We start from the raw sequence: 24,772 nt of genomic DNA, 5'->3' as shown, positions 1-24,772 counted from the left end.
TGAATGGATAGGCTGCGTTCTCATGAATATGAAGGGTCTCGGTGATGTCACTGGTCTCTAGTGATGGATAGGCTGTGTTCTCATGAATATGAAGGGTCTCGGTGATGTCACTGGTCTCTAGTGATGGATAGGCTGTGTTCTCATGAATATGAAGGGTCTCGGTGATGTCACTGGTCTCCAGTGATGGATAGGCTGCGTTCTCATGAATATGAAGGGTCTCGGTGATGTCACTGGTCTCTAGTGATTGGATAGGCTTTGTTCTCATGAATATGAAGGGTCTCGGTGATGTCACTGGTCTCCAGTGATGGATAGGCTGCGTTCTCATGAATATGAAGGGTCTCGGTGATGTCACTGGTCTCCAGTGATGGATAGGCTGCGTTCTCATGAATATGAAGGGTCTCGGTGATGTCACTGGTCTCTAGTGAATGGATAGGCTGTGTTCTCATGAATATGGAGGATCTCGGTGATGTCACTGGTCTCTAGTGATGGATAGGCTGTGTTCTCATGAATATGAAGGGTCTCGGTGATGTCACTGATCTCTAGTGATTGGATAGGCTGTGTTCTCATGAACATGAAGGGTCTCGGTGATGTCACTGGTCTCTACTGGTGGATAAGCTGCGTTCTCATGGATATGAAGGATCTCAGTGATGTCACTGGTCTCTAGTGATTGGATAGGCTGTGTTCCCATGAATATGACGGGTCTTGGTGATGTCACTGGTCTCTAGTGAATAGATAGGATGTTTTTTGGGAATACTTGCTGACGAAGGTGGTCATGACAGTTCATGTTTAAAAAAGTTTTAGATTTGTTGTTTGATTGTGAACTTCCTAAACGGTTTCATTCTCAATATTGTTCTCAGGAATATTTGTTCCCCTTTGAGATTCTCCGACCTCCACCGGCAGAACATATCCATTCTCTGATGAGTGAAGTCACTGTTCACAAGCCATAGAATGGATGCTGAAGACTGGAGGAACGCAGACTTGATTTTGCTTTCTAAGCAGCCGTATTTTAATTAGAATTTTGTTGTTGGTTTCAGCATTGTGTTGAGGAAAAGTTGTTTATTTGCATTTGAAAATGCCATTTTTATTATTAAACATCCTTTCATCTCTCTTCTCTGCATTTTAGCACCGGCCACATTCACACTGGCTGTATGCAAATCATCAGCGGCGGCGCGGGGCCGCTTATAAAGGCGACCAACCGGAATGCTGCGGAGGGAATGTATTTGCATATTGTTCCATGTTATTGTGTAATTGGGAGGTAGATTGGACAATGGCCAATACACACTGACAGATGTGAAAACATCTTGTAAAAAATAATCATAAAAAAAAAAAAAACCTCATTTACGGAAGGCGAGATAAAGATAATGAAATCGTATAGTGTGCAGGCAGACAATGGACGGGGTGTTTGGAAAAGACTTTTTAAAGTTAGGAATTGCTGCGTTTGGAAAATGCAAAGTGCCAAGCCGTGCGTATTTATTACTGAATTCTTTGCCTAAAACACTGTCGAGCGGAAAGTAATCAATGTAGACCTGAAGCAGCAATCATTATTTGTTCTGCAGCCAGGTAGAACTGTAAAAGGAAGCGCTCCGCTCCAAACTGAACGGGGGCGCTCCGATCATACACAACAAGAGGACTTTGAAGACATTTTGAAGAAACTGAAAAAAAATGTTCTTCTGTAAATAATCCATTGCAAGCTTCCTAGAGGCTCATACAGGTTATTATGATCTCCAGAGAAGAAATTATACTACTTATTTATATAGCTCTGACATATTCCATAGTGTTGTACAGAGAATGCTGAGCCAGTCACATCAGTCTCTGCACCGCAGGAGCTTACACTCCAATGTCAAACCACAGTCACACGCTAATATTATTTATTTATTTCAGGTACTTATATAGCGCCGTCAATTTATGCAGCACTTTACATATATATTGTACATTCACATCAGTCCCTAACCCTCAAGGGGCGTACAATCTAAGGTCCCTAACTCACATTCATACATACACATACTAGGGACAATTTAGACAGGAGCCAATTAACCTACCAGCATGTCTTTGGAGTGTGGGAGGAAATCGGAGTACCCGGAGGAAACCCACGCAGGCCCACTGTCCTGTAGGCTAGCTATGAGGATTACATAGATGCCAATCAATGTACAATCTAAGGTCCCTAACTCACATTCATACATACACATACTAGGATCAATTAGGACCAATTTAGCATGTCTTTGGAGTGTGGGAGGAAACCAGAGCACCCGGAGGAAACCCACACAAGCACAGGGAGAACATGCAAACTCCATGCAGGAGGCGCCATGGTCAGGAATCAAACCCATGACCCATTTACTGCAAGGTAGACGTGCTAACCACTAAGCCACTGTGCCGCCCATTATTCTCATTATATACATTTATATAGCTTTGGCATATTCCATAGTGTTGTACAAAGAACGCTGAACCTGTCACATCAGTCTCTGCCCTGAGGAGCTTACATTCTAATGACCCCCCCACAGTCACACACTATTATTATTATTATACATTTATATAGCTCTGACATATACTGCAGTGTTGTACAGAGAACATTGAGCCAGTCACATCAGTCTCTGCCCCAAGGAGCTTACACTCCAATGTCAAACCACAGTCACACACTATCATTATTATACATTTATATAGCTCTGATATATTCCGTAGTGCTGTACAGAGAGCAAAGAGCCAGTCATATTAGTCTCTGCACCAGAAGAGCTTACAATCTAGCATTCTCACCACAATCTCATATTACCATACATGTATATAGCTCTGACATATACCGCAGTGTACAGTGAACATTGAGCCAGTCATTTCCATCTGCACCAGAGGAGCTTACACTCTAATGTCCCACCACAGTCACACACACTTTTTATTATGATACATTTATATAGCTCTGACATATACCACAGGGGTGTGCAGAGAACACTGAGCCAGTCACATCAGTCTCTGCACCAGAGGAGCTTACACTCTAATGTCCCATCACAGTCACATTATTATACATTTATATAGCTCTGACATATTCTACAGTGCTGTACAGAGAACAATGAACCACTGCACCAGAGAAGCTTACGCTCTAATCTCTCCACCACATACTATTAGCTATTATACATTTATATAGCTCTGACATATACTGCAGTGCTGTACAGAGAACACCAAGCCAGTCAAATCAGTCTCTATACCAGAGGAGCTTGCACTCTAATATCCCCACCACAGTTACATAGTTATACAATTATATAGTGCTGACATATTCCATGGTGCTCTACAGAGAACACTGAGACAGTCAAATCAGTTCTGGAACCAGAGGAGCTTACACTCTAATGTCCCACCACAGCCACACACTATTATTATTATTGTTAGTAGTGGTAGTAGTATATATTTATATGGCTCTGACATACACAGCAGCGCTGTACAGAGAACACAGAGCCAGTCACATCATCAGTTCCGGGACCAGAGGAGCTTACTCTCTAATGTCCCGCCACAGTCCCATACTAGTATGCATTGTTATAGGGCCGACCTATTCCATAGTGTTGTACAGAGAACACTAAGCCAGTCAACGTTTCTGCACCAGAGGAGCTCACACTCTACCATTCTCCTTTTTCTTTTCTGTTATTTGCGGATGTAAGCTTGTTTGTTTTTGTATATATTCATTTTTATTTACTTTTTGTGTAGATGTAAATATGTTTTTAATAACAAGCTGTATATGTTTGCGAGATTTAAATAAACAGAAATTCACACTCTAGCACTCTCACCACATTCCCATATTATACATTATATAAAGCTCTGACATATACCGCAGCGCTGTACAGAGAACACTGAGCCAGTCACATCATGCACTGCATTAGAGGAGCTTACACTCTAATGTCCCACCACAGTCACACATTATTACAATTATACATTTATATAGCTCTGACATATACCGCAGTGCTGTACAGAGAACACTGATCCAGTCACATCAGTCTCTGCACCAGAAGAGCTTACACTCTAATGTCCCCTCAACAGTCACACACTATTATTACTAAATTTATATAGCTCTGACATATGTTGTAGTGCTGTACAAAGAACAAAGTCACATCAGTCTCCACAGCAGAAGAGCATACAGAGTATACAGTTATATAGCTCTGACATATACTGTAGTGCTGTACAGAGAACACTGATCCAGTCACATCAGTCTGTGCACCAGAGGAGCTTACACTCTAATGTCCCATCACAGTCACACATTATTATTATACATTTCTATAGCTCCGACATATACTGTAGTGCTGTACAGAGAACACTGATCCAGTCACATCAGTCTCTGCACCAGAGGAGCTTACACTCTAATGTCCCACCACAGTCACACGCTATTATTATTATACATTTATATAGCTCCGACATATACCGCAGTGCTGTACAGAGAACACTGAGCTATTCACATCAGTCTCTGCACCAGAGGAGCTTACACTCTAATGTCCCATCACAGTCACACATTATTAGTATACATTTATATAACTCTGACATATACCATGGTGCTGTACAGAGAACACAGAGCCAGTCACATCTGTCTCTGCACCAGATGAGCTTACACTCTAATGTCCCCCCCCAGTCAAATACTATTATAATGCTGTATTCTGTATTGTATAGCTCTGACATACTGTATGCAATGGTGCTGTACAGGTGAACATTAACTCAATGCAATGCCCTTGAAATAGATTTTAGGACCCCCTTGGTGATTGGCTGGCGCAGGAATGGACCCCAGTTAGTCTTCTGCTCAGGGGCGGACTGACCATTTGGAAACTCAGGCATTGCCCGAGGGCCCGGGGTCACTAGGGGGCCCCATGAGATGCCCCTGGTACCTTTTTCATAGGCTTTTTTGAGTTTGGGCAAGGACACAGGGGCCCCATGATCCCCTATTGCCTGGGGGCCCCATTAGTTGTCAGTCCACCCCTGCTTCTGCTACTGTATCTTACCCTCCTTAAGGGCCAGTTCACACTCCATGCGTTTCAGTTGCTTTTTTTCAGCATCCAAAAACGCACAGAAAGTAGGCGATATGGTTGTCAATGTCATAGTTCACATCAGTGCTTGCAGTTCCAGTGCATTCCGGTTGCAGAAAAAAAAAAAAAGTAGAACAGGCTGCATTTTTCCTGCACAGAACGCACCAAAAAAAAAATGCACCGGAATGCACATGTCCCTATTTAAACTGAAGAACAAGAAGGGAAAAAATAAAAAAACACACAAAAATGCCCATTCACAACACGCGATTTGTGAACCTAGCCTCAAAGATAAAGTTTAACCCTTTTTTAACCTGGGAACCTATATGTGCTGCTGCAAAAGCCTGGCCTTTAAAGCCCACGTGCCGCATATATGTGTTGCTGGGGGGGCGATGGTTATGTGCTGGGAGCTAGTACTCAATGCACGCTCTCAGGGCAAAGACCGAGCTGCCAAAAATGCCTCTCCTGAGTAAACATTGGTAGCCACTGTACTGGAATGCGGTAAAATGCATCAAAAGAAGCACCGTAACACACCCAAAAAAAAAAAACCACACTGCAATGCACATGTCCCTATGTAAACTAAAGAAAAAGAAGGGAAAAAATAAACCAGAAAGCATCAAAAATGCAACGGAACGCACAAAAAAAAGGCGTAAAAAACGAGCATGTGGAAACGCATCCGAAACGCTTCTGAACTGCATTTCAATGACGTGAACCAAACCTAAAAGGTTCTCTATGTCAGAAACAGCCATCTGCACGGTACTGCTGTAAAGAGCAGTTATTGGAGCAGCCACGGGCTCCCTTTCTGGCAGGATCCTCTGCCCTCTATCAGGTGTCCACCACAGACCTGCAGATCACTGATGGTCAGGAGCGGACTGACAACTCATGGGGCCCCCGGGCAATAGGGGATCACAGGGCCCCTGTGTCCTAGCCCACACTCAAACCACACCCAATAAAGCCTATGAAAAACGTACCAGGGGCACTTCATGGGGCCCCCTACTGACCCTGAGCCCTCAAATGGTCAGTCCGCCCCTGCTGATGGTTATGCTTCCTCCAACATTCCCGGCAAACTTTAGAGATCGCAGCTCCAAGCACCTCGACTGCATGCTTTACGTATGCAGCTGACCGATTGGCTGTTTGCTTTACATGTATATTTAATAAAGTTTCTAAATACTGTAATTCTATATGATATATCATCGGTTAAGCTTCATTCCTCAACGCACTGAGACGTAGAGTCGCCCCTTAACGCCGCCCCCCCCTCCATTTGCAGCGTATAATCACATTAGCGCCACTGGGGGACATTACTTAATGCATTGTTCACAGCGCCCGCGCAGAAAGTGCAGCCAGATGCAGATTAAACAACCTGCGGGCTCTTCGCTGACTTTCCAGCAGAATAAGAGAAAAGAAAATTAATTGATTCCCACTGTGCGGACGAGGCGGATTTATGAGCAGCGCTACCAACTATAAATATACATGGCGAGGCTTTTACTTTTTTTTTTTTTTTTTTGACAGCCATGGTAAACATTCACATATATTCAGAATCAATTTTCTGCGGCTTTGCTGCCTTAGTAGAAGTTTTACTTTGCGGAGATAATTTACAATTTTCCTGTTTATGTAAAGAAACATTGCATCACTTAAAGGGGAGCTACGCCTGTGCTGTATCTACGCCGCGTGATTAGGAGGAGAGAGCCAGGAGGTTGTGTTCTGTGATTTTAGAGCGTTAAATTTCCAATTGCAAATGTGCAACTGCGCACAAGCGCGCGGTTTGAAGAAAAAAAAAAAAAAGGAGCTCAATACCCAATGCACATAAAGAGGAGCTACGCCTGCGCTGTATCTACGCCGCGTGATTAGGAGGAGAGAGCCAGGAGGTTGTGTTCTGTGATTTTAGATCTTTAAATTTCCAATTGCAAATGTGCAACTGCGCACAAGCGCGCGGTTTGAAGAAAAAAAAAAAAAAGGAGCTCAATACCCAATGCACATAAAGAGGAGCTACGCCTGCGCTGTATCTACGCCGCGTGATTAGGAGGAGAGAGCCAGGAGGTTGTGTTCTGTGATTTTAGATCTTTAAATTTCCAATTGCAAATGTGCAACTGCGCACAAGCGCGCGGTTTGAAAAAAAAAAAAAAAAAAGAAGCTCAATGCCCAATGCACATAAAGAGGAGCTACGCCTGCGATGTATCTACGCCGCGTGATTAGGAGGAGAGAGCCAGGAGGTTGTGTTCTGTGATTTTAGATCTTTAAATTTCCAATTGCAAATGTGCAACTGCGCACGGTTTAAAAAAAAAAAAAAAAAAAAAAAAAAAGCTCAATGCCCAAAAAGGTACATGAGCTACTTTGCTGAAATTGTGTGAATAGGGTAGTCCATTGAAATTAAATGGCTGCTCTTTGCATATAGCATAAAAAAAAAAAAAAAAAAAAAAAAAAAAAAAAAAAAAAAAAAAAGAAAGAAGAAAGAAGAAAGAAGAAAGAAGAAAGAAGAAAGAAGAAAGAAGAAAGAAGAAAGAAGAAAGAAGAAAGAAGAAAGAAGAAAGAAGAAAGAAGAAAGAAGAAAGAAGAAGAAGAAGAAGAAGAAGAAGAAGAAGAAGAAGAAGAAGAAGAAGAAGAAGAAGAAGAAGAAGAAGAAGAAGAAGAAGAAGAAGAAGAAGAAGAAGAAGTAAAACACACAAAAATGCCCATTCACAAAACGCGATTTGTGAACCTAGCCTAGGAACCTATATGTGCGGCGGCAAAAACCTAGCCTGTAACTTCCCTAGCGGTCTGCTTAGGTCATTATTTCTGTGCTGAAAATATGGAAATATGTTTTTTTTTTGTAGGCCTGTAATTCTCAGGAATAACTCACTGAAATCTGTCTGAACAAGAGTCTAGTAAACATCCCGGATATGATAAAATTTGAAACATGAAATCATAAATTATAATATAATAAATAATCATAAAAAATAATAATATAATAATAATAAATGTAATTCAATAATATAATCAAACCAAAAACACTGAAATGTGAAATATAGCGCCAAGTTCGCACATCGCTGAGCTCAGTCTCAGAATCGTTTTCATTGTCCCTGATGAGGAATTTCCCCCACGAATCATTATCACTCAATTCTGCAAGTGGTTCTGATTTACTATCGCTGTTCTCTAGCCGGTCTAAAACCGCGTCTGACCTAAAGGGACGCTTTTTGGACGCCATGGACGTTTCTCAGTTTCCAGGCAGAAAGAACAGTAAAAATGCAGGCAGGGCGCCGGACAAAGCACTCGGGACAAAATGTATGTGAAATGGTTTGATACAGGAATGTTATACTCTGTGATTTTAGTGTATTTAGTGAATGTCACTTTTTAACAATTTTGAAATTCCCGCCAGTTCCATCCCCCGTACGTCCCGACGCTCGCAGGGAATGGAACCCGGAAGACAGATGCCGGCATCGGCTGGAGGACATTGCCAGGGACACTGCAGGGGGGACATCGCGGGAGCGCAGGGCAAGGTAAGTGCAGAAGGGATCCCTGAGCAAGGAGTGTAGCTAGGGGGGGGGGGTTACCGATTCTGGTACTGAAAGTTAATCCCGAGCTACACTCAGTAATACCGCCAGGGGGGTTAAAGCCCACGTGCCGCACATATGCGTTGCTGGGCGGGCGATGGTTATGTGCTGGGAGCTAGTACTCAATGCACACTCGCAGCGCAAACACTGAGCTGCCAACAACGCCTCCCGGTCCTGAGTAAACATTGGTAGCCAGCGGGACTGACAGTGGTCACTTGATCACTGATCATGGGTGGGAAGGGTTAATCTGCTTATGTTTTGTGTTTCCTAGTCAATCCATCCCGCCTCATCAACATGCTAATGATATTTTTAAATAAAACCATTCTGTTTTCATTTCTGACTCTATTTTTGGTCAATCACTGGGTCGCTGTGCTTCTCTATGCAGTACAGGCAGATCGTGCTGGGTGGGATGGGTCCTGTACATAGCTTCATGAAAACATCAGGGGCACCCTGCCTCAGTACTCCTCTCAGGAGCCCTCAGTCCTGATGCAAGCAGTGGGATGGTTCTTGGGAGGAGTTATGCAAATATCACAATACCTCGATGGGTGGATGTCAGTCTGGAGGAATGGGCGTTCCTAGGCAGGTTGTATTTGAATGCAGACCACCCACATGTGATACGGATCCTCCATGACTAAAAAAAAATTAAACCCAATGAATGAAAGGGGAAGGCCAGGGACAGATAAGCTGGGGAGGGAAGGGCTAGATGATGCTGGATGTCCTCGAGCCAGGAAATGCTCACTTCCTGTTATCACCAGGACAGAGACTGAATGGGAATGTCAAGTCACCAGAACAGAATGTAGCGCCCCTCTAGATAGCCAGTTGCTAACTGTTAGTTAGAAAGGCTGAGCAGCAGCCTGGGAATAGTCAGCGGGGTCAAATTTGGGTCATGGCTGAGAGGTTCTGCAGATCAGTTCCTTAATACCACCCCCTGGCTCTAGAATCTTGAAAAAGATTCTAGAAGCAGTGGGCTGGGGAGAGGAAGGGCTGATCTGCATACTTAGGGAATCCTGACCAATCCTCAGGCGGGAGTCTTGGCATGGGGTCAGGACAGCCCTTAAGTATGACTGAGCCTGCGCAGCAGCTGGAGAGTTCAGGTGGAAGATGTGAGATAGGAAAAAATGCAGGAACCTGGGAGGGGGCCCAGTGGGAAGGGCCCACCTACAGGCTGGGATCTGGACAGGAGGATCACTCAGCCTCATCAGTGCCCAGAGGGAGGACTACCTGCAGAGCCAGGAAAAGAGCCAGCCCAGCAGAAGGCCTGAAGGCAACCACCAACCTACCAGCTCACAGGAAAGGGACTGAATGAGCCCACCACCCTCATGTGATACTGATCTTCCATAACAAAAAAAAAAAAAAATGAAACCCAATGAATGAAGGGGGAAGGCCAGGGACCGACAGGCTGGAGAGGGAAGAGTTAGATGATGATATACATCCTCAAGCCAGGAAATGTGTTGAGCTCACTTCCTGTTGTCACCAGGACAGAGACTGGATGGGAATGTCAAATTTTAAAGTGGTCACCAGAACAGAATGTAGCACCCTCTCTAGATAGCCAGGGGGGTCTAGTTGCTGTCAGTTAGGCTGAGCAGCAGCCTGGGAATAGTCAGCGGGGTCAAATTTGGGTCATGGCTGAGAGGTTCCGCAGATCAGTTCCTTAATACCTCCCTCTGCTCTAGAATCTTGGAGAAGGTTCTAGAAGCAGTGGGTGGGGGTGAGGAAGGGCTGATCTGTATACTTAGGGAATCCTGACCAATCCTCCGGCGGGAGTCTTGTTATGGGGTCAGGACAGCCCTTAAGTATGACTGATCCTGCTCAGCAGCTGGAGAGTTCGGGTGGAAGATGTGAGATAGGAAAAAATGCAGGAACCTGGGAGGGGGCCCAGTGGAAAGAGGCCCACCTACAGGCTGGGATCTGGACAGGAGGATCACTCAGCCTCCCCAGTGCCCACAGGGAGGACTACCTGTGGAGACAGTAAAAGAGCCAGCCCAGCAGAAGGCCTGAAGGCAACCACCAACCTACCAGCTCACAGGAAAGGGACTGAGTAGTCCTACACCCTGGCTAAGGAGAACTCTGGTGGGAAACTTGACTAGCTGTACACCCGGGACTGTTTCATTTCAAGTAGCATCCACTGGATCACCTTGCCCAGGGATTCCTCCAGACAGCTGGGTAAAGAAGAAGATTTATCTGGGATCTGGGGTGGTACACCAGGAGAGGCCGGAGAGCTCTTCCAGAAGAGTTTTGCTGTGTAAAGACTTGTACATCATCACCAGGAAGTTGTCCTCAGTTTGCAGTTCCCTTGGGCATCCCATACACCCCTTACCCCATCCAAGTTCAACCCCCCTAATAAAACCTCAAAACCAAAGCTCAAGGACTGTTTACGGTCTCTTGAATCCAATTCTGGGAAAATGCGTGTTGCCTGGCTGTGTGTATATATATATATATATATATATATATATATATATATATATACACACATACACACACACACACATATATATATATATATATATATATATATATATATAAATATATATATATATATATATATATATATATATATATATATATATATATATATATATATATATATATACATACATATATACATATACAGTGGGGATCGAAAGTTTGGGCACCCCAGCTAAAAATTTGTATTAATGTGCATAAAGAAGCCAAGGAAAGATGGAGAAATCTCCAAAAGGCATCGAATTACAGATTAGACATTCTTATAATATGTCAACAAAAGTTAGATTTTATTTCCATCATTTACACTTTCAAAATAACAGAAAACAAAAAAATGGCGTCTGCAAAAGTTTGGGCACCCTGCAGAATTTATAGCATGCACTGCCCCCTTGGCAAAGCTGAGACCTGCCAGTGTCATGGATTGTTCTCAATCATCGTCTGGGAAGACCAGGTGATGTCAAGCTCAAAGGTTTTAAATGCCCAGACTCATCTGACCTTGCCCCAACAATCAGCACCATGGGTTCTTCTAAGCAGTTCTCTAGAAAACTGAAACTGAAAATAGTTGACGCTCACAAAGCTGGAGAAGTCTATAAGAAGATAGCAAAGCGTTTTCAGATGTCAATATCCTCTGTTCGGAATGTAATTAAGAAATGGCAGTCATCAGGAACAGTGGAAGTTAAAGCAAGATCTGGAAGTCCAAGAAAAATATCAGACAGAACAGCTCGCAGGATTGTGAGAAAAACAATTCAAAACCCACGTTTGACTGCACGATCCCTCCAGAAAGATCTGGCAGACACTGGAGTTGTGGTACACTATTCCACTATAAAGAGATACTTGTACAAATATGGTCTTCATGGAAGAGTCATCAGAAGAAAACCTCTTCTACGTCCTCACCACAAAAATCATCGTTTGAACTTTGCAAATGAACATATAGACAAGCCTGATGCATTTTGGAAACAAGTTCTGTGGACCGATGAGGTTAAAATTGAACTTTTTGGCTGGAATGAGCAAAGGTACGTTTGGAGAAGAAGGGGCGCAGAATTTAATGAAAAGAACCTCTGTCCAACTGTTAAGCATGGGATTGGATCAATCATGCTTTGGGGTTGTGTTGCAGCCAGTGGCACAGAGAACATCTCACGAGTAGAAGGAAAAATGGATTCAATAAAATTTCAGCAAATTTTGGATGGTAACTTGATGCCATCTGTGAAAAAGCTGAAGTTAAAGAGAGGATGGCTTCTACAAATGGATAATGATCCTAAACACACCTCGAAATCCACGGGGGATTACATCAAGAGGCGTAAACTGAAGGTTTTGCCATGGCCTTCACAATCTCCTGACCTCAACATAATTGGAAATCTATGGATAGACCTTAAAAGAGCCGTGCGTGACAGACAGCCCAGAAATCTCAAAGAACTGGAAGACTTTTGTAAGGAAGAATGGGCAAAGATACCTCAAACAAGAATTGAAAGACTCTTGGCTGGCTACAAAAAGCGTTTACAAGCTGTGATACTTGCCAAAGGGGGCAGTACAAGATATTAACTCTGCAGGGTGCCCAAACTTTTGCAGACGCCATGTTTTTGTTTTCTGTTATTTTGAAAGTGTAAATGATGGAAATAAAATCTAACTTTTGTTGACATATTATAAGAATGTCTAATCTGTAATTTGATGCCTTTTGGAGATTTTTCCATCTTTCCTTGGCTTCTTTATGCACATTAATACAAATTTTTAGCTGGGGTGCCCAAACTTTCGATCCCCACTGTATATATATATATATATATATATGAGGACCCAAATCTTCAACAACTCCTAAGGGGGTTAGTGCTACAAGAAGAGGGACCATCTTTCAATGGGATCAACAGTGAGCCATGTGCGCTTGGAATTCTTTGTTTCTTCCATTAGGGAAAATCCTCTCTGGTGGGGACAAAGTCTGCCGCAAAATGCTTTTGTCATGTTTCACATGACTGTCATATGCCTTTAAGTGTTCTCTGTATTTTGTCACTGCTCCTCCCTTTCCTCTGGTTTAGTTCATGCTGTATAGATAGCCCCACCCCTTTTCCCAGTAATGCATTGCAGCTCTAGTCTCATGGCATGAAGCAGATCACATTATGATCTTTTGACCTATCAAATGTTCATTGTTGTAAGATTCTCTCAGTTTATGGAATAAACTTCACAAGATCTACAAGGTGTCATCCGATTGAGTCACTGCCTGTGTTATCCAACTAAGATTGGAGTTATCGCTATCTCATCACAACTGTAAGTTACAGAGATCACACTTTCAATGCGGAAGTGCTAACCATTTAGCCACTGTGCTGCCCAATACCTCTTTAAGTTCGTCCTGAAAAAGATGGCACAGCCTATTCCTGTTACTCTCACAGCTCCAGTATGTGTATTGGGCAGCACAGTGGCTAAATGTTTAGCACTTCCACCTGGCAGTACTAGGGTCGTTGGTGCGAATCCCAACCATAATACCACCTGCCTGGAGTTTGCACGTTCTCCCTGTGGCTGCGTGGGTTTCCTCCGGGTACTCCGGTTTCCTCCCACACTCCAAAGACATGCTGGTAGGTGAATTGGCTCCTGTCTAAATTGTCCCTAGTATGTGTATGTATGAATGTGAGTTAGGGACCTTAGATTGTACGCCCCTTGAGGGTTAGGGTCCTTAGATTGTACGCCCCTTGAGGGTCAGGGACCTTAGATTGTACGCCCCTTGAGGGTTAGGGACCTTAGATTGTACGCCCCTTGAGGGTTAGGGACCTTAGATTGTACGCCCCTTGAGGGTTAGGGACCTTAGATTGTACGCCCCTTGAGGGTTAGGGACCTTAGATTGTACCCTTGAGGGTTAGGGACCTTAGATTGTACGCCCCTTGAGGGATAGGGACCTTAGATTGTACGCTCCTTGAGGGTTAGGGACCTTAGATTGTACACCCCTTGAGGGTTAGGGACCTTAGATTGTACGCCCCTTGAGGGTTAGGGACCTTAGATTGTACACCCCTTGAGGGTTAGGGACCTTAGATTGTACGCTCCTTGAGGGTTAGGGACTGACGTGAATGTACAATATATATGTAAAGCGCGGCGTAAACTGACGGCGCTATATAAGTACCTGAAATAAATAAATGAATGCCGGCCATAAACGCACACCAGGGTACAAAGCTCCTTCTCCACCTTAATATAATTCTGCTTCCTACTCCTTCCATAGGCTGTTGACTGTTCTCAGAGATTGGAATGTTCTACCCGGAGAGGAGCGCAGATTGTCCCCGCTGATGGCGATTCCGTTAATATTTATGAAGTAGCAGATCCCAGGAGCCCTCTGAGACAAAACCGGCATGAACAGTATGGAAGCTGTCCACGGTAATCTGACACGGGAGGGCAGAGCGGGCGCAAAGAGGACTAAAGACACCTCAGAAATGGAATTCAGTGCCATTTTATTCCATATACTCAATGACGGAATGAGGATCATTTCTGTGCTTGGGGCACATTAGAGAGCTTAACGTTTTACTAAACCCACAACAGTACAATCAGTCTGTATGCGCAGTAAAGCATGCTTGTTATACTCACTGTGGAATCTAAGGGGTTAATCCCTGCGTTGTGTAAAAAAGGTTGTTTGATCCGGTCTTCTCTGATCCTCCCCTTCTGCTACTGTCCCCAATCCATCTGCTGATAGTACAGAGCTCTTGGAGGCACTCTGCACATGTTTAGTTTAGTGTGTATGGCTAGAGAGTTTTTTTTTTTTCTTTGGGAGAGTGCATGTGATCAGCACAGGGCCAATCAACACTGTCAAGACAGAGGGTCAGGGGTTATGCAGCCTCATAGGACAGTCAGAGGAGAATTAAAACACCTACAAGATTAACCAGTGCTCTGCTGGACACTGATAGACGTCACAAGACTGCTAAAATAATTGCATTTCCATGTCCTGTGTACTGTGAAAGACCAGATATAGTGAATGCAGGGTCCGGGGAGACCAGATATAGTGAATGCAGGGTCCGGGGAGACCGGATATAGTGAATGCAGGGTCCGGGGAGACCGGATATAGTGAATGCGGGGTCCGGGGAGAGCGGATATAGTGAATGCAGGGTCCGGGGAGACCGCATATAGTGAATGCGGGGTCCGGGGAGACCGGATATAGTGAATGCGGGGTCCGGGGAGACCGGATATAGTGAATGCGGGGTCCGGGGAGACCGGATATAGTGAATGCGGGGTCCGGGGAGACCGAATATAGTGAATGCAGGGTCCGGGGAGACCGGATATAGTGAATGCGGGGTCCGGGAGACCGGATATAGTGAATGCGGGGTCCGGGCTGACCGGATATAGTGAATGCAGGGTCCGGGGAGAGCGGATATAGTGAATGCAGGGTCCAGGGAGACCAGATATAGTGAATGCAGGGTCCGGAAAGAGCGGATATAGTGAATGCAGGGTCCGGAAAGAGCGGATATAGTGAATGCAGGGTCCGGGGAGAGCGGATATAGTGAATGCAGGGTCCGGGGAGAGCGGATATAGTGAATGCAGGGTCCGGGGAGACTGGATATAGTGAATGCAGGATCCAGGGAGACCAGATATAGTGAATGCGGGGTCCGGGGAGAGCGGATATAGTGAATGCTGGGTCTGGGGAGAGCAGATATAGTGAATGCAGGGTCCGGGGAGAGCGGATATAGTGACTGCAGGGTCCGGGGAGACGAGATATAGTGAATGCGGGGTCCGGGGAGACCGGATATCATGAATGCAGGGTCCAGGCTTTAGTAACGCTTTAAAGCTGAATTCCATGTATTGTTACATTAGTTACCTTGGACCAGCTTGGACAAATGTAGCTACAGTATATACATGCTATACCTATGGGATCCCCTTGGAAGCTGAAAATTACTGTAGTAGTCTGGTCTCAGGGAACCCCTGCTAAAAATGACTAGATCTACACCTCATGATACATTAGTGTGATGGCTCGTGGGAAGAATGCTCAAAGAACCTCTAGCAACCTCTGGAGGAACCCCAGGGTTCAAAAGGAACCCTGGTTAAGAAACCCTGTTCTAGAGGGATCCCACAGATATGAAACATACATACATACATTGGTCAAAGCTATAAAACTTGCCATACCTGGAATTCATCTTTTTTTGTTTCGATAGAGTATCTATTAATAATAGTTAAGTCCATGAACCATGGAAATGGAAATGTTTCTTCACTTGTCCTGGAGATGGAAGTAAAAAAAAAAAAAAAAAAAAAAAGAAGGTCTTCCCAAGTGAGAGGAATTTCCTTTGCAGACAGTTGTCACCACACTAGGAGTCCCTATTGGAAGTATCACCCCCTCCTCTCCCCTACTCTGGAGACCCCTGTAACTTTTTGGAACTCCCACCACTTTCTGTCCTGGTGAGAATGATGAATCTCCATAGCACAGACAAAGTTCCACGCTCTACTATCCAAAACTAGAAGCAAACAGTTTTCGGCATACATACTCTTCATGAGTAGAGTTCTTCCTCAAAAATGTTTACCCCCCCAACAATTATTTGCTGTATTAATCTACTTCAATTGTTTTCAGAAGAAGAAATTTTTGTTGGATCTTTATGGCTCTCCAGGCCGGAGCCAAGTGGGGTTTCTCAGTTTGTTCTCCAAAGATCCAGGGAGGACAATCAAACCTCTATGTCACACTAACTCTTTAAACTGGTTGGAGTTCCTTTTATTACCCCTCTTTTCCCATTTTACAACTCCTCACTTTGTTACATCCTTTAATTTTTTCAGTTTTGGTGACCCTTAGGCTCGGTTCACACTGCCAAGACATGGGATTCGATTTGTGAGACCTCAAGTCACATGACATGTGAAATCCCAGGTTAGTCAATGAGAGCTGCCTACTGAAGTTGCTCCAATTTTAGAAAAGGTTCCTGTACTACTTCAAGGCGACTTCTATCTGACTTGTGCCCATAGTCTTTATTAGAAGTCACCTCCAAGTCGGATCCTCGTCTATATGGATGGGATTTGGATCCAACATTACAGGAAGATTACCCAGGCATTCCCTGAAAGCTGCCTCAAAGTTGCTTCAGAATTGCTACAGAGTTGTTTCAAAGTCACTTCAAAGTAGTAGTCAAGTCGCATGGCAAAGTCGCACGACTTCCAGGTAGCAGTAGTGTGAACCGATACTTACGATATACAGAGCAGAAACACCAGAAGAAACCCAAATTGATCTGATTGCAACTGCAAGATCTGTGCAGAGGAGCTGTAAAGGACAATCACTGTGGGAGCCTACTAAGCAGGAAGCACGGCATGCAAACATGGCTTCCCGTATATCAAAGTCACCCGTATCTTTATAATATTAAGGGTCCATTCACGCTACAAGGTGGAGCCCTTCAATGAGTAATGAGAAGCATCCAAATCAGCAGCAGACGGATCCATGCACCCATCTGCCCCCATCCAGTATAAATGGTCTCAGAGGGCTCTTATGAAACCACACAGTCTTTTTCTGGCCTGTGCCATCTGGACCTTTGGCCTGAGAACCAAAGAAGAAAACCATATTTGGCTAGACAAACGTGAAGAACCACTGCCATCGACGAGGTCAAATTACTCCACACAAACATCACCTTAGTAGCCGCCTAGTCTTTTGGATGAAGAGACAAATTCTTCTTAAACGGACTCACTGCAAAGGTTATGGGACGTGTCCCAGGCACTGCCTCCCAATTGCTCAGAAGGGGCCCAGAGAATAGAGCCAATACCTAGGTACTAAGAGCTCAGGACAACATTAGTCTGCATCTGCTAAATGGTCATTAAGGCCTCATGCACACTAGACTTTTTTACAGCAGCTGTTTTTGGCGTTTGGCATTTTTTTTCTACAGCCATTAAACTCCCCAGTATGTTATCCTATGTTTCCATGCATACGTAGGCTTTAAAAGGCGTTTTTTGGCTGGAAAAGCCCCAGAACTAGCGGTTTTCTAGAGGAGTTTTTTACTGTAAAAATGCTAACGCTGGTAAGTGCGGTAAAACGTGGTAAACCAGCATTGTTTAGCATCTTTTGAGCCAATTTTTGTTTATTTTTTTCTGTAAAAAACGCAAAAAAAATGCTAACGTGGAAAAATGTGGCTAAAAGCTAATTTAAAAACGTTTCTAACACGACTTTACACAGCTAACACTACCGGAATTTTTAAAACTCCCAGTGTGCATGAGGCCTTATACTCCATCTGGCATTTGGATATGGTTGCCCATATGACCTAAATGTTTAACCAGATTATGGTAAACTCGTAATAAGTGCAGTTACCCTTTAAATATATCAGATCTCCAAGATGTCTGTCCTCTGAGGTTAACACACTCAGTTCACCCTACACTTTTATATCAAGATCAGCATCCTAGACATGACCTTGGATCTATGCAGGACATTGAAGATGTTGTTGCGTAACAGATGACCTCTGGTTGGTTGTGAGAAGTTCTGGACCTAAATACTTCACTGGACCTTCAAACTAAGATATGTTCCTGCTAAGGTCACCAAACCCTTGGACCTTAATCAAAATTACATCTGATATTTCTACATTAAGAAACTCTTGCTAACACCCCTGGACATCTCCATTTTATGAATTCAACCAACATTTGGACTTTTAACCCAGAAGGACCTTCCTGACATCACCAAGCTGTCTTATCTCAGAGATGATGTCATCAGTCCCTAGCCAATTGGAAGGCTGCAGTTTTATGAATATTGATTCAGCTGCCCCCTCCCTTCCATGTTAATTACTCTAACTTTAATCTATAATTTAGGTCAATATGTCTCTCGTGATCCATTGGGGAGTCCACTAAAGTCTTAAATCTGGCTGAAACCCGATCAGTGAACAATAAAATGTGACAATACTATTTCACTACTTGCTCTTACGAAACCCCTATCATCGTCACAATGAAGAAGAAGAAAAAAAAAAAAACAAGATATGATTTCACAAAAACCGTTATATTAAAACTTATGCTAAGTATGGCAAAAGCTGAGAGTCCCTTTAGATTTATTAGAGAGCCCAACAGATGCAACACACATAGAACGCCAACCGGGAGGTGAGGACCTGTCTAGACTGAACAGTTAAGGAGGAAGCGATACAACATTAGAAACTGATGGGACGGTGGGGTTTGGTACTATGAGGCACAGAAACAGCCATGTGTACAAAAACAGAAGGTAAAATTTTTTTACTGTACCCTTAAGATGTCCTCGGCCCAGGGTCACAAAGCCGGAGGAGATGAAATTATGTAGGTCAGGCCCTCCACTTCGGTAGATGTCTTTTCCATAGTGTCCTGCCAGGAGAAAACAATCAGTCAGACACATTTCATGAAACTGGACTCAAAACTCGAACCCTCCAAGATTTCAAGGGAAATGGTGAGGGCAGAAAATTGGCATCTGCCATTGGTGACTTGTTTTAAACTGACTTATTTGCGCCATAATGCTACAGCTAATTAACTGCACTTTCGACTTTCCAAGATTGGTTTGCTCATCTGATGTCCCATCCTAGCTTGGAGACCAGAATATACCTTCTGGACTATTTCTGGAGAAGCTCATGTCATTAGTGAGATTGTTACTATCCATTTGATATACACTATATGGCCAAAGGTATGTGGACCCCCTCCAAATGACATTCCAATGAAGGGCATTGTTAATACCACAGAGTACAAAGACATTTTGGACAATAATGAGCTTCCAACCTTGTGTGTTTCTCTGTTTCTCCATGACTGTGTTCCTCTATACAAAGCCAGCACCAAACAGACAGACATAATTTGACCTGTTTGGTGTGGAGGACCTCAAGTGGCCTGCACAGAGCCCTGAGCTCAACTCTACTAAACTACATTCATTGGAAGGCTTATTGGAAGTGAGAACTTCAACATCATCACAGGACCTCACAAACTTCTTTTTTGGCTGAATGGATACAAATTTACATAGACACCCTTCCAAATCCAGTAAATAAACCTTCCCGGAAGAGTGTAGGCTGGGAGGAGGGAAACACCATATTAATGTTCATTATTTTGGAATGGGATGCCTAACAAGCTCATATAGGTTTGATGGTCGACTGCCAGTAAACATTTGGCCATATAGTGTGGCTTTTAGGGCCATGATCCCATGAAATATTCCACTGTCACAACAAAAGTAGGGAAACTTTCAGGATCTTCAACATCTGCAAGCTCCCTCATCCATACTTCACCTTTTACGTTGTAGCGAGACAGGGTTGAGGATTAAAGCCCCTACACAGGTAGTTCTAAAACATGTCAACAAGGGCAGTTCAATTAAGTGAATTCATATCAGGTTTTCCTAAAGATCATTAAGATTGAATTAAATGGTTTGTACACTTTGGCTACAGCTAATTTGACACCAGCTGGACTCTGTTTCCATGGTGGAGTTGATAGATTGTTCCTTATGATGTGGTAAGTCATTGGATGGACATGCAGGGCAGTAGAAAAAAAAGAGTTATTCCCTGACATCCAGTTAACAGTCTATATCAGTGGCCTCCAAACTGCGGCCTTTTGCTTGCTTTTATCCGGCCCTTAGGGCACTTTTCCTCCCACTTATGCAGGACACTATTAATCCCACTGACACCAACAATAGGGCATAATTCCTGTTATAGACATCAACAATGGGGCACTATTTCTCTCACTGACACCAATGATGGGGCACTATTCCTCCCACTGACACCAACAATGGGGCACTATTCTTCTCACTGATACCAACAATGGGGAGCTATTGCTCCCACTGATACCAACAATGGGGAGCTATTTCTCCCACTGATACCAACAATGGGGCACTATTCCTCCCACTGACACCAACGATGGGGCACTATTCCTTCCACTGACACCAACAATGGGGCACTATTCCTCCCACTGACACCAACAATGGAGCACTATTCTTCTCACTGATACCAACAATGGGCAGCTATTGCTCCCACTGATACCAACAATGTGGGGGCTATTTCTCCCACTGATACCAACAATGGGGCACTATTCCTCCCACTGACACCAACAATGGAGCTCTATTTCTCCCACTGACACCAATGATGGTGCAGTATTCCTCCTAATGTCAAAGATGCAGTGTTTTCTCCCTGTGACACCAGGACAATTTCTGCTCCCAATGGCCATTGTCTGGACCCCTCTAAAGTCTGAGAAACAGAGATACTAAAAGAGCCCTTTGTTTAGAAAGTTTGGAGACCCCGATCTAGATTCAAGGTCACTCTCACCAATGCCTTGGAAGTAGTATACGTCCCGGTTATTAAAAAAAGGCTGCTTCCATCTTTGGCATCTAAGACAGGTATTTAGCTGTGCAACATATTCCCTCTAAATAGGAGGAAAGGAATCACACAGAGGGATGTATAAACAACTTTCTTTAATTTGGGGGAGGAGCATGAAAGAGACAAGAACTTTGATTTCCATTTGTAAAAGAATACAATTTTGTTTCAAATCTTTTTTTTTTTTTGTTTCTTAAAATGTAAACAGACGCACCTAGTATCAATTTCCTAATAAAGTGTTTTACTGCAGCTACTGGATCTTCTGGTTTGTATGGGAGGAGTCAGGAGCATTTTATGAAAATCTATGTGAGAATTGCAGCTTCTGTAGTACTCTGGCTGTCCAGAAGGTGGCGCAGTGATTCATACTTCTGCTGTAGGTTAACTACTCTGGGTCAGGACTGTTTCTGTTTCCCAAGGGCTGTAGTACAGAGGTGTATTTACTGTACTTTGTCATTTCAACACACCGTATATAGCTAGGGGTAAATACAAGTTAATACATGTTAGTTGCAGCATCACACACCAAAGAACAAACATGTATAAGCAAACAAACTTCATGGCATTGTACAGTACATACAGAAATATTCTGCTTAAACAAGCAAGAACAGTAAAGATCAATTAAAGCATATTATCACACGGACTGATAAAGCATACAATCACACCAAACATACAGGTTTGCTCATTGCAAGTAAAAGGCACAGAGTGGCATTTGTAATTTACCTGCCAAGAATATCGGAGAGCACCCTCTGATAGACCCACCGATAGAGGCATAGCAATAGGAAACGGACAAGAGAAAATCGGAAGGGAGAAAGAAAAAGGAACAGAAAATCGGAAGGGAAAGAAAAACAGGGAGAGATCAAGAGAAAAGGGATACAAAAAAGAGAAAGGGAAAGAAAAAACAGGGAGAGATCAAGAGAAAAGGATTACAAAAAAAAGAGAAAGGGAAAGAAAAACAGGGAGAGATCAAGAGAAAAGGATTACAAAAAAAAGAGAAAACGGAAAGAAAATAAACAGGGAGAGATCAAGAGAAAAGAGATACGAAAAAGAGAAAGGGAAAGAAAAAACAGGGAGAGATCAAGAGAAAAGGGATACAAAAAAAGAGAAAGGGAAAGAAAAACAGGGAAAGATCAAGAGAAAAGGGATACAAAAAAAGAGAAAGGGAAAGGAAATAAGCATGGAAAAGATAAAGGGAAGGATAAAAAAAAAGAGAAAATTATTACAGAAAGGGGGAAGGGAAAATAAAAGATACATTGCAAGAGGAAGGGAAATGGAAAAGGAGAGAGAAAAGGGAAAGATAATGAGTAAAAAAATGAGAAAAAAAACGAGAAAGGGAAAATAAAAAAGTGAAGGAGAAAGGAAAATAAAAAAAAGTAAAATAAAAAAATTAAAAGAAAAAGGAATGGGAAAAGGAAGAAAGAGAAAGGGAATAGAAAAAAAGGAAGGAAAAGTGAAAAGAAAAGAAAGGGAAAAAGAAAGAAAGTGAAATTGAAAAAAAAAAAAAAAAAAAAAAAAGGACAGGAGGAAAAAGTAAAAGACAACAGAAAGAAAATAGAAAGGAAAGGCGAACAGGAAAGAGAAAGGGAAAGATAAAAGGAAATAAAAATATAAAAAGAAAATAGAAAAGGGAAAGAAATAGAAAAGACAAAAAGGAAAGGTAAAGATAAAAAGAAAAGGAATGGGAGAGAGAGGGAGAGGGGGAGAGAGAGAGAGAGAGAGAATGGATAGGGAAAAGAAAGGGAATGGGAAAAGAAATGGAAAAGAGACAGCGATACAGAAAAGGGAAAAAAAAAAAGAAAGAGAAAAGGAAAGGAACAGAGACAGGGAAAGAGAAAGGTGAAGAGACTATGGGACACAGAATAGGGAAAGGAAAAAAGAAAGAGAAATACAAAGAAAGAGAAAAGTGGTATAGAAAAGAGAATGAGAAAGACAGGGAAAAAAAAAAGAAAAGAAAAAGGAAAAATAAAAAGGCAGTGGAAAAAGGAACGGCAAATGGAAAGGTAAAGAAGGCAAGGATGAAGAGAATGAGCAAGAAAAATGGAAATAAAGAAAGGAAAATGGAAGGTATGGTAAAGGGAAAAGAAAGTGAAACAGAAAACAAAAGGGAAAGAGAATGGAAAAAGAATTAGGTGGGGAAAGGGGGAGAGGGGGCAAGGGGGAGAGGGGGAAAGGGGGAGAGGGGGCAAGGGGGAGAGGGGGAAAGGGGGAGAGGGGGCAAGGGGGAGAGGGGGAAAGGGGGAGAGGGGGAAAGGGGGGAAAGGGGGGGGGGAGAGAGGGAAAGGGGGGGGGGAGAGAGGGAAAGGGGGGGGGAGAGGGAAAGGGGGGGAGAGAGGGAAAGGGGGGGAGAGAGGGAAAGGGGGGAGAGAGAGGGAAAGGGGGGAGAGAGAGGGAAAGGGGGAGAGAGAGAGGGAAAGGGGGGAAAAGGGGGAGAGAGAGGGAAAGGGGGGGAGAGGGAAAGGGGAGGGAGGGAGAGAGGGAAAGGGGAGGGAGGGAGAGAGGGAAAGGGGGAGAGAGGGAAAGGGGGGAAAGGGGGAGAGAGGGAAAGGGGGAGAGAGGGGAAGGGGGAGAGAGGGGAAGGGGGGAAAGGGGGGGGATAGGGGGAGAGAGGGAAAGGGGGAGAGAGGGAAAGGGGGAGAGAGGGAAAGGGGGAGAGAGGGAAAGGGGGAGAGAGAAAGTTAAAGAGAAAAAGGGAAATAAAAATGAAAGGGAAAGGGGGAGAGAGAAAGTTAAAGAGAAAAAGGGAAATAAAAATGAAAGGGAAAGTGAAATAGTTATGGAAAGTGAAAGGGAAAGATAAGGGGAAAAAAAAGGAAAGAGGAAGGTAAAAATGAAAGATGAAGAAAAAGATAAAAATAAAGGCAAAGAGATTGAAAACAGGAAATAATGAAAGTAAAGTGAGAGGAAAGATGAAAATAAAGGGAGATGAATTAGAAGGAAAAGAAAGAAAAAGAAAGTCAAAGATTTTCTGAGACAAGGCTGGGGTGGGGGGAGGGGGCTCCACCTAGAATTAGAGCTCGCTGTAAGAGACATGTGGCGCGGAGGAATAATACCATGTTAACAAATTGTCATGGAAACCAATTGAACCTGTGTGTAAAGCTGGTCGTATTTTTATAGAATGTATAAAAGGCCTCGGATACAGAAGTGTTTTTATTGTGTGCTAATGGAAACCTCCTACAGAGAGGAATAGATGGAAACCGATTCGGAGCCAAGCGGATGCCCAGTGACGGGAGCCGCAACCTTTAAAGGAAGACCCTTTTAACTGCAGCACATGTTGTAGAAGAACAGGACTTGGAGCTCTCATGTCCCCATGATGTTCAGGCTCTGCTATGCTGGGATTTGTAGTGCTAGGGGAGGGAGAGGCTAGGCTTGCTAGGTCTTTGTAGTCTGTGTCAACCAATCAGGTTCTTGATAATGGCTGAGAGATTCATTGCTATGGGTTACTGTACACCAACCTTTTGTGAACTGCACTGCCCATAGCAAAGAATTCCAATTTTATTGGGTTCAGAACAAGACAAAGATAAATCGCCACATACAAACTACAAATGCCACAGATATGTTTACTTATGCACACACAACACTTTTGTGCAACCAGCAACACACACACAGCAGA

General features: G+C 43.4%; 1 protein-coding gene across 3 annotated transcripts in view; it reads right to left on the bottom strand.

Moving 5' to 3' along the window:
• The window catches only part of SHISA6 (shisa family member 6), a 357,053-nt gene that overhangs the window by 186,660 nt on the left and 145,621 nt on the right, over positions 1 to 24,772 (bottom strand). For 2 of the 3 annotated variants that reach the window (XM_089663848.1, XM_089663849.1), the window contains exon 4: positions 19,100 to 19,195. In XM_089663848.1, the coding sequence (XP_089519974.1) occupies positions 19,100 to 19,195 (96 nt within the window). Of the gene's footprint in view, positions 1 to 19,099; positions 19,196 to 20,262; positions 20,266 to 24,772 lie in introns of all 3 variants that reach the window. The other variant, XM_089663850.1, reaches the window with a different exon arrangement.

The sequence above is a fragment of the Staurois parvus genome, unplaced genomic scaffold (genome assembly GCF_062004578.1).
Source record: "Staurois parvus isolate SC_StPar_1 unplaced genomic scaffold, SC_StPar_1.0 ptg001787l, whole genome shotgun sequence".
Classification (NCBI taxonomy): Eukaryota; Metazoa; Chordata; class Amphibia; order Anura; family Ranidae; genus Staurois; species Staurois parvus.
Note: the sequence above shows the minus strand (reverse complement) of the source record. Positions and strands in the feature narration are given on the sequence as shown.